Source organism: Pogoniulus pusillus, chromosome 37 (assembly GCF_015220805.1).
Source record: "Pogoniulus pusillus isolate bPogPus1 chromosome 37, bPogPus1.pri, whole genome shotgun sequence".
Lineage (NCBI taxonomy): Eukaryota > Metazoa > Chordata > Aves > Piciformes > Lybiidae > Pogoniulus > Pogoniulus pusillus.
Window position 1 is genome coordinate 240,223 of NC_087300.1, and position 10,420 is coordinate 250,642.

Here is a 10,420-nt window from a genome sequence, read left to right on the forward strand (position 1 = left end):
TGAGGCACAGCTGCTGGCCACTGACCAGGCTGGGCAGCTGGCCAAGGCTGGGGTCATAGATCCCTTCTGGGGAGCTGTGTTTGCTCCCCTCCCCCAGGTGCTCTGGAACAAGCTGATGCCTCCTGGTGTTTCCTCTGGTCCCTAATGACAGCAGCAGGGAGTGCCCATCCTGGGCACTGCCGGCAGGCTCAGGCCAGGCTCGTCACAGGCGGCTGCGGGGTGGGAGGCTCAGTCCTTGCCTTTGGGCATGGGGGTTGAGGGGGGTCCCTGGGGATAATCCCCTGCACAAACAGCTGCACATTCCCCAGGGCTGGATCCAGTCTCCTAGTGACAGGCTCAGGGCTGGGGCTTGCTGCCCCTTTTTGGGTGCCTGCTTCCAGCAGTGCTGCTCCTTCATGCCCCCCCTGGGTCTCCCCACATTTCCTTGCACATCCAGCCCCACGCATTGCCCTGCTCGGAGCCTCCAGCACTGCTGGGCTCCAGCAGCCTGTCCTTGTGGTGGGTGAAGATGTAAAACTGAGGCATGGGGCAAGGCAAAGGGGCCAGGCTCTTGTCACCCTCATGTCACTCTACATCCATCCCAGCTGTGCAGCTCCAAATTATAATCCACATTTATCCCAAAACACCCCAAATCTGGGACACCATGGCCCAGGATGGGGCTGTCGCTGCTGCCACTGGAACCCCTTAGGGAGGCTGGGTGTGCCAAGCCGTGCTGGGGCCTTTTGCCACATCCTTGGTGAGACCAGCAGCTTGAGTGGGACCACAGTGCCTATCCCTGCCTATCCTGGACCACTGCCTGCCTGGGAGCACTCAGTCCTGGCACAACCTGGGGCACTGGGAGAGTGGGCACCCCGAGGAGAAGCATGGTCACCAAACCTCACCATGTGGTATAGCCCTGGGGACCAAGTGGGAAGAGATTTCAGAGCTGGTGCAAGACACCAGCATCCATTTTCCCCTTGAGCAGCCATCTGGATTTCTTCTCTAGCACCGAAACCTCCCTTGGACTGCTGCCATGCTGTGCTCTGCCATGCCGTGCTCTGCCATGCCAGATGGGTGCCCAGACTGGGTGGCTGGCTCGAAGCTCTGCCACATCTCTGTTCTGCTCCTCTCCCATGCAAATCTATTCTCTGCAGACAGCGCTTCCAGGCAGCCTCTCATTTCCAAATGACGAGAAATCCCCCCCCCCCCAAAAAGGCCAGTTCTGTGCTCTCCTCCACTACCCCCCAGGAACACCAGGACCCCCGGGACCCCCGCGCTCTCCCTCACTGCCCCGCAGCCGCCAGGGCTGAGCCCAGCCCTTTCTCCCTGCGTTCATCCTTCACATCCTACCACCTGTACCGACTGATTTCAGGGAAAAAAATACATCCAGCCAAGCCCGGGCCCGGGGGGGATTTTTTTATTTGGGGGGGGTTGTCAGCTGCTTGGACCCCCCCACCCTAGAGCAAGACCTCCACAGACATTTGTAGTGTGAACAAATCACTTGGGATTAACGATTCATGCCTGAGAGAGTCATGGGGAGCGATGCTGAGCTGTGATAGGGGGGACACAATGCCCCCTCCCCCCGGGACATAGGGAGCTTCGTGTGCCTCTGGGGGGACTTGCCGAGCTGGGTATCCCCCAGCCCTGGCTCCTTCTTCTTTTTGTCTTTTTCCTTGTAACAAACCCCCAGCGTGGGCCCTTTTGCGGATGAACTCATGGCACTCCGCAGCAGTCCTGCTCCTCTCCTCCTCCCCTTCTCCACGCCAACGAATCCACCCTCCTGTCTCCGAGGACACCCCAAATCCAGAGCTGGCAGTGGCACAGCACCCTAACAGCACTCAACACTCCGGCCGTGGGGGGTGGCACCGGACAGAGAGGCAGCTGGATGAGGCCATCCCCATGCTCCCCATTGACTCTAACACTCAGGAACCCCCAAACTCCCAACTATCCCCCCCCTTAAATCCCAATTATCCCACCTCGATCCCACGGGAAATGGCTCAGCACCCTAAAAACTCTCATCCCACTCCCCCACAAGGATGGGGTGACCGCTGGACAGGGCTCCCATTTAGCTCGCACACTCGGGAGCCCCCCAGAACCCCAACCCTCCCCCCGCCACCACCCCGGGAAACGCCTCAGCAGCCGGTGCAGGGCGGCGCGTCCCGGGCCGGGGGAGGCCGCGGGGTTGCTGCCGGGGGTGCGGTGCCGGAGCAGGGGGGGTTGCCGTGGCCACGCCGCTGTGTGAATGCAGTGACGTGCGCGGCGCTGGCGCCGGCCTGTCTGGGGCCGGCAGTTAGATCAACACAGCTGGAGGGCCCGCGCCACAGCTGGGCAAAGGCAGCGGGACCGCCGCGCAGGCTGCGCCTGTGGGAACCAGCAACCCCCCCTGCGAACAAAAGCTTCGCCCCCCCGCTTCTCCTCCTCCTCCCCGCCCCTGCGCTACACCCCCGCGAGCCAGCTTGCAGCCCCCCGAATCCCATCCCCCTCTTTGGGAAAGGAGGGTGACGGACGGGGGGGTATGGGAAGGAGCGGAGAGGGGGAGCTTTGGGGGGGCGAATTTGGGAGAAAAGGCAGTTTGGGGTGGGGGAAAAGAGGGGTTCGGTGTTTTGTTGGGTTGGAATTTTTTTGTTAGGGGTTTAAAATTTGTTTAGGCTGCTGATTGTTTTTAATTGGTTTTCAGATTTTTTTTTGTTGGGTTCTTACCTCCTTTTAGTATTCTTTTATTTTCAGTTTTCCTCTTTTTTGTTACTTTACATTTATTAATTTAAACTTTTTATCCTCGTTCTCAATTAAGACTTTTTAATTCTCATTTAAAATTTAATTTATTTCCTTTTTTCTCATCATTTTTTCTTATTTTACTTTTCACTCTTTTCTCCTTTAAAACATATTTTAATATTTTACTTTAAACTTTTTTCTTCTCCTTTTTAACTATTTTTTTACTTTTTTTTTTTTAATCGGGGGTGTTCCCTCTTACCACCCCTCGCCCCCAGAGCAGGTTTCCGAGGGTGATGACACCTCCCTTCACACCGAGGCGAGTCCCCACGAAATTCTGGGGAGGGGGGAGGCTGAATTATGGGGGGCAGCGTGTGAAAAAAAGGCACGACAAAAAAATAATACTCTCCCCCACCGGCTGGACGGCGCTTTAAGGGAGTTTTGGGGGGGGCATGAAAACAGCTCCCGAGCTGGGGATGAAAATGGTCTGCCCCCGGGTTGGGGAGGGACGGGAGGGGTTAAAGGGGGGAACCAAACCCAGCGTCAGCGAACTGCGAATTGAGCAGCTCTGGAATGAATCGCGGCTGTGGGCAGGAGTAATTCGGTCCAGGTGCCTCTGCCCCCCACGCCTTGCACCCCACCTTAGCTGCGACCCTCAGGCCTGAGTGGGATCCTGGGGGACTCCCCACTCTCTTGGCTGTGTCATCTCCTTCCTGCGCTCACCTCGCGTAACCAAGATCTGTGTAATCACCCTAGAACGAGATGCGGGAGGGGGGTGTGATTTAACGGGATTGGGGGGCGCTATCCCTAGATTTTAAGAGGGGATACGGGGGGGAGGGGGCGGCGGCGGCGGCGTTATCCCTGCAATTTCACAGGGAATATTGGAGGACATTAGCCTTGGATTTTAAGGGTGGGGAAGTGTTACACGTAGATTTAACGGGGATTCACCATGTGGGGGGCGTTGCAGGACTGTCTCGCACACTCCCCATCCCCGGGACCCCTCCGCGTGCCGGTGACACCCGTGGGCCCAGATCCGCCCAGCTTTGGGCTTTTCCAGGCAGCGATGTTTTGGGGAGGCACGCGGAGGGGTCCCCCACTTTTCACTTCATTGCAGTCCTAATTATTTGACTATAAATTTCCTCTCCTCAAAAACTCAACCCCTCCCCGTGCAGCCTCTCGCAGGCGCTGACCTAAATCTGGTTTCTCCATCGTAACCTCAGTTTTACCGCAATTAATTTTTTTTTCTGCTGGTCACAAGATAATTCCTGACGCCAGGAAGTCTGGAGGTCAGCCGGGGAGGGACTGGGGAGCGGGCGGCACTGGTTCCATGCGGGATCACCCGGTAAAACCCGAGCGGGGCGAGACAACACACGCCAGTCCCGTGGTAAAAATAGGGGGGGATCCCACTGGGATGAAGGGAACCCACTGGGATGGGGGGGGCAGTTTGGGGCCATGCGATTGGGGTGTTTGGAGGGTTCAGGAGGGAATTCCCACCCGCAAAGGAGGTGGATTAAGGGGGAGGGCAGGTTCAGCGGTGGGGAACGACGTGGTTTTATTTCCCCCCCACCCCGTTCCTTGCTACAAGGCCACCAAGGGTCATTTTTTGGAGGTGTGAAGGGGTGTGTAGGGGTGCCTGGCGCTGTATTGAGATGCAAGGGTGGGGTTTAACGATTAATTTACATTAAAAGGGGTGGGGGCAGGAGCTAATTAGCATTTAGGGGGGCGGGGTCGCCGCGCTGCCGATATAAGGAGTGGTGTGGACCGCTGCCCTCCGCAGAGCACCAGCGAGCTGCTAGGCTTCGGTATCTGAGGGGAGAGGTAGTGACAATCTGAGAGGTCCAGGACATCCAGGCTGCGGTGGTCACGGTACCCGGAGGTGCCGACGGAGAGCTGACCGACTCCCCCTCCCCTCGCTAGGTTTCCGCCACCACAATGAAGGCTATCAGCCCGGTGCGGTCCGTCCGGAGCTGTTACGAGGCCGTTTGCTGCCTCTCGGAGCAGAGTTTGGCCATCGCCCGAGGGGGCAATAACAAGAGCCTTTCCCTGGAGGAGCCCATGAACTTGCTGTATGATATGAACGATTGTTACTCCAAACTTCGGGAGCTGGTGCCGGGCATCCCGCAGGGCACCAAAGTGAGCCAGGTGGAGATCCTCCAGCATGTTATCGACTACATCTTCGATCTCCAGATCGTGCTGGAGGAGGGGGGTGGCAAGGGTCGCGACACCTCCTCGGAAGCCACTCTGTTGTCTCTCAAGGTAAGCGCTATTTTGAGCGCGGGGGGTGAGGAGTGCGGGGCGTGTGTGTATAATGGAGACGTCGGTTTGGGAGCATGGGGGGCGATGTCTTTCTCTGGGATGGTTGATTGCCCTGGTGCGGTGGGGAAGGGGGGTGGAGGGATGGAGACTCCCCCTCACCTCCTCCAACCTTACTGCCGGGGTGACCGCTGAGCCTTGTCCCCCTCTGTCCGCAGGCGGCCGGGCTGGCATCGGAACTCTGCGCCAAAGACGAGAGAAGTTTGTGTCACTGACGGCTGGTCCTGCAGGTGAGTGTGCCCCAGCCCCCACTTCCGAACTCTAGCCCCTGCGAGGACCCGCACCCCGGTCTCCCACCACTCAGCTCCAGCATCCCGAAGGGACCGATCCTGCCCCAACGCAACCCCATCAGCTCCTCAATCCCCAGTTACCCCAGCATTAATTAATGCTTTTTCTCTCTTCTCCCCTTTCCTTCCTTATTCTCCCCCTCCCCTTGTTGTTCTACACGCCTTCTCCTTTGCTTTTTCTTTACCCCTCTCTTTTCTCCTTAACTTTTTCACCTATCCATTCTTACTACTTTCCTTTTTTTTTTTTTTTTTTTAAACACCCCCTTCTATCTTTTTTTTCTCTCTCCCACCCCTCTTTGCTCTGCCCTCCCGGTGCCAATTAGCAAACAGCGGCGAGCGGCGGTTCCTGGTTCGTTATCAGCCGGAGGTAAATAGCAGCTTCCTCCGCGGCGCCGGGCTGTCTGCGACCTACCGGCCCCGGCATCGTCTCCCCCGGGCGCGGGGAGCGGCTGGTCCCGACCCCCCCGTATCCCTCCACCGCCAGCATCTCCACCTCTCCATGGAGAGCAGCGTCCCGGCTTGAGCAGGACTTTGGACCCGAAACTGCAGGAGCTCTCTCCGACAGACTGATGAAGAGGCGGCTGTCTGTATATGTTTGGATTTTATAAGGTGTTTGAAGGGGATTTGGGAGGGGTGGGTGGATTTTAGGGGGGTTTTGGGGAGGGAGGGGTCCATCCTCGAGTATGAACCAAACTCTCTGGGGCCACGGCCTCGTTGTATTGTGGAGCTCTATACTAGAGTATAACGTTTGTGCACCTTTTGTGCAGGAAGGTGAATTTCTGCCAACAGGCTTCGTACTTGTACTTGCTTTATAAACTTTTTATAAAAGTTACGTTTTTACAGGAGAATAATAAAACCTGGCTGCTTGGACTGTTTGAGCTCGGGCCGGGAGGAGCTGGGAGTGGGATCCACGGGTTGGGAGAACAGCACTGTAAGGGGGTGCTGGAAGCCCCCCAAAAAAAAACCCTCTGGATGGGAACTTAAAGGGTTACAGGAGGAATCTCATTAATTGTTCTATGCCTTTGAAATGTCAGCTCAGGTATGGGCGGAATTAACCTTGGGCTGCCGGCTCCTGGCCTAGGTGTCTGCCAGCTTTTTTCGGTGCTGCTCCTCTTATCTGATATGGAAGGAGTGAAGAGAAGGTGGAAAGGTGGCGCTCAGCCCCGGGGACCAGCTGGAGATGAAGCTGCAGTCCTGTGGGGGGCGGGGAGATGCCTTTTTTTATTCTTTTTTTTCCCCAGCACCTTCCACTCTGCCATACTAAAATAAAGGAGAAAAGAAACAGGCTTTGGGGATGTATTTAAGCTCTGCTGCTGGCTGGCAGGGGGATGCTGCTTCCCCAGGATCTCCCCTACCAAGAGAAGGGGAGTTTCTGGGCTGCAGCTGCCCTGAGCTTTGCAATCCCCCAGGTGCTGTCCACACCCCTCCCTGGCTTGGCCTGGATTCCTCCCAGGGGGGAAGGGGGAGCAGCACCCCAGGGAAAGGGCGTTGGGAGCAGAAATGCCTTTCCCTTCCCTTGGATGAATGCTGTGGTTTCCCTTTGGCCCCCCAGCAGATGGGACCCGCGGCTGCAGCACAGCTGGGCTGTATCCTGCTCCCTTGGGAGCGTGCTGGCCTCTGCCTGTGAGCAGGGTCAGACCTGGCTGCTCTCCTCGGGGTTGAAATCCTCCATCTTCATGCCATGGGTTTGGCTGGGCATAGTGAGTGCTCACTACATGGCATCAGGGTGTCCCCAGTGTGCTGCACTCTCCAGGTGAGTTCAGGGGCTTCAAGGTGGGAAGAGGAGGAGCAGGAGGAAGCCAGGAAGAGGTTTGTAGTACAGGGTCATGCAAACCTTCCTCCACAGGCAATGACTTCAGCCTCCATCTCAGTGATGGCCAACATGAGCTTGGGGCACAGCTAGCTCCTCCCAAGCACCCCTTGTCCATGGGCATTTCCATGGGGTGAAAGCAGCATGTGGGGCATCCAGAAAGCTTCCAGCTGGTCCAATGGGATCGTGAACACCTGGGAACATCCCTCCCTGCTGTCTTCCAACTTCATGTCCCTGTGCCCCCTGAGGGTAGGTTACTCCCTGGGATGGGGGACACCAGGTGGGACAGAGTGACCCAGGGGTGTCCCAGCGTGGTGGGAGGTAGGTGAGGGTGTCAGGCCGGAAACCACCCCTGCTGGGGTTGGAGCTGCTGGTATTTTAATGGCTGAAATTGGCTTCTGCCATCTCTGCTGCTTTTAGCTGGTGAGGAAAGCCAGAGGTGAGTGCTAAGGGTGAGTGTCCCCATGCTTGCCCTGCTGTTGTGGTCTTCCAGCTGCACACTGCTGGTGTGCCAAAGGGATTTAATCGGGATGGGTGGGAAAAGCACCCTGGGAATGAGCCAGGGGACTGGGATGGGCTTTGGGAGCTGAAAAATTTGACTCCCTGTGGTGTGAGCATCCTAGCTTGTCGTGAGTCCCTCAGATGGGATGATGGTAGTACAGATCCCTGTGGGAACAGCTAACGAGCATAGTTTGGGGCCTTGTGATAGCAGCAGTGCTGGGGAGGTGGATTGGGATTCCCAGCCAGCAAGAGAAGAGGTGGCTACTGTCCCTGTCCCCTCAGCGGACAGTCAGGGCAGGGGATTCCTTCAGTGAAGGCAGGGATCAGGGCTTGACTGGGGGCTCCCCTCGGTTTGGCAGGGCCAGGGTTTGGCGACGGCTCCTGGGGAGCATCCCAAGGGCCATCACCTCCTCCCAGGTGGTGGCCGGATCTCGACGCCTTTCCTGGAACAGCATTTCCCAGGCCCTGGAGATGGTTGGAGGATCGAGGGTGGGGGGTGGGGGAGCGGATGGGACGAGGGATGGAAGGACGGAGGGACGGAGGTGGGGGAGCACAAACCATGCCTGCAACCCCCCGAGCCTGGGCTGGGCTGTGGTGTGATGCTGAGGCTTTCCTTGGGAAAATAAAAATAAAGAGGGGAAAAAAAAAAAGAGGCGTGCGGGGGGGGGGGCAGGAATGACTATAAATAGTCACTGTTGCCCTGCTGGGACAGAGATCTCCCGGCGGGGGGCTGTGCAGATCTAGCACAAGAAATAACCCCAGCCCCCACCCTTTGCTGTTCTCGTCCCATTTTATGGGTGCAAAACTCGGAGGAGAGCAAAACCAAACCCCAGGGAGGTGAAGGCCAAGCAGGGGCCAGGGCCGGTGGCCATGTGGGCTGGTGGCCAGCGGGGCCGGTTCGTTGGCCAAGATTTTGGCAAGAGCTGGGGCTGATGCAATCGCTGCGCTGCCGGCGGCCGATCCCCACCTGTATTTGCCATTGTGTGCCCGGAGCTGTTTGCAGGTGTTTGCTGGCGCCGCACTGTCTGAGCCGCACTTCCCGCCTCCTCCTCCTCCTCCTGCTGCTGCTGCTGCTGCTGCCCCGGCCAAGGCCTGCCCCTTCCCGACCCCCCCCGCGCTCACACGCCTTGGAGGGCGTGTTCGTGTGTACGAGCGGGGACATGCGTGTGTGCTTGACGGGTGTGGGGTGGCAGCCCAGCCTGGGTCCATATGCACTTAGTCTCTGTGTGTGCTTAGACCCCCATGTGTGCTGACACACGTGTCTGAGTGTGCTGACACCCCCATGTGTGCTGACACCCCCATGTGTGCTGACACACGTGTCTGAGTGTGCTGACACCCCCATGTGTGCTGACACACGTGTCTGAGTGTGCTGACACCCCCATGTGTGCTGACACACGTGTCTGAGTGTGCTGACACCCCCGTGTGTGCTGACACACGTGTCTGTGTGTGCTGACACCCCCGTGTGTGCTGACACACGTGTCTGTGTGTGCTTACACGCCCATGTGTGCTGACACACGTGTCTGTGTGTGCTTACACGCCCATATGTGCACACACCTGCACACACCCACCCCTGCACAGTCCAATGCAGCCCACAGGGACACACATCCACACATGCACACGTGCACAGCACCCCAAATCCACACAGCCAGACCCCCTTCCATCTCACCCCACACCCTGGGTGATGTGGGTTTGCTCCCAGCCCTGCCCCTCCTCAGGGGGGACCCCTCGGCTCCTAGAGTTCCTCCCAGCCAAGAGATGGGGCCCAGCCTGACCTCGTGGGTTGGGATGAGTCAGGGCATGGGTGTATTTTGGGCTGTGCTGGGGATGGCACCCAAACCAGCCCAGTATGTGCCATGGGCCCCATCCTGCCTGGCACAGGTAGTTCCCAGCACCCTTAACACCTTTCTCGTGCCTCGCCCTGCTCCACTACCCACACCAGCACTCACTGGGGAGACTGAGGCATGCCTGGGATTTCCAGCATGGGGAAGATGAATAAAACTGCTCCCTGTGCACCATTCTGCTGGGTCCTGCTCACTGTCTCAGAGCTTTCTCTCTGTACTGAAAGGTGGGAGCTGTGGTGAGCTGCAGAGCTTCACCCTCTCTTTGTCTCTGTGTCCCTGCATTCCTCCATCCTAATTTTCTGTATCCTTCCATCCCTAATTTATACATCCCTCCATCTCTGTGTCTCTGTATCACTGTCTCTCCATCTCTGCATCACTCCAAACGTCTGTCCTTGCATCCTTAAGTCTCTCCTTTCGTCTGTCCTTGAGTCCATCCATCCCTCTGTCCATGTGCTCCCGTGCCTCTTCATCCGTCTATCCCTGCTTGCCCGTGTCCTTCCATCCCTCCACCTCTCCACCCCTCCGTCCCGCGCTCCGCGGCCGGGGATGCCGGTGCCGTGGTATACCGGCGCGGGGCGGAACCGGCTCCACAGCTCGCTGCTGCCATCTCCAGGGCAGAGATGGGAGAGCCCCCGGGCGGACCAGGCCCTCCTCCGGCGTCTCTCTTTCGTGCAGCCGCTAGAGGAGCGGACACACTCACATCGCCGAGTCAAGAGCTCCAGCTGGACAGTGGTGAAGCCAACAGGGACCCTCAGCTCAGTCCCGAGGTGGTGAGGAGTAGGGGGTCTCCACGTACATGTCCAAGGACTTCTTCACGTACATCAAGTTGGGGGAGCAGGAGGAGACCTTGCATGGAGCACAAACAGATCCATGACGTGTAAGATCTACTGTAAACCTTCCTCTTTGCTACCTTGGTTGTTGGGTAGATGGGGTGGGATCAGCAAAGGCAAAACCTCTCCAGAGCCATCTGTCCCTGTTGG

The 10,420-nt window shown here is 57.8% G+C and overlaps 1 protein-coding gene across 1 annotated transcript; it reads left to right on the plus strand.

Annotated features, from left to right (window-relative positions):
* The first annotated feature begins 4,444 nt into the window (after positions 1–4,444).
* Positions 4,445–6,144, plus strand: ID3 (inhibitor of DNA binding 3). The gene is made up of 3 exons (XM_064172635.1): positions 4,445–4,944; positions 5,160–5,231; positions 5,612–6,144. The coding sequence occupies exons 1-2, from the start codon at positions 4,621–4,623 to the stop codon at positions 5,214–5,216; spliced, it is 381 nt and encodes a 126-aa protein (XP_064028705.1). The 5' UTR covers positions 4,445–4,620; the 3' UTR covers positions 5,217–5,231; positions 5,612–6,144.
* The last annotated feature ends 4,276 nt before the right edge of the window (positions 6,145–10,420 follow it).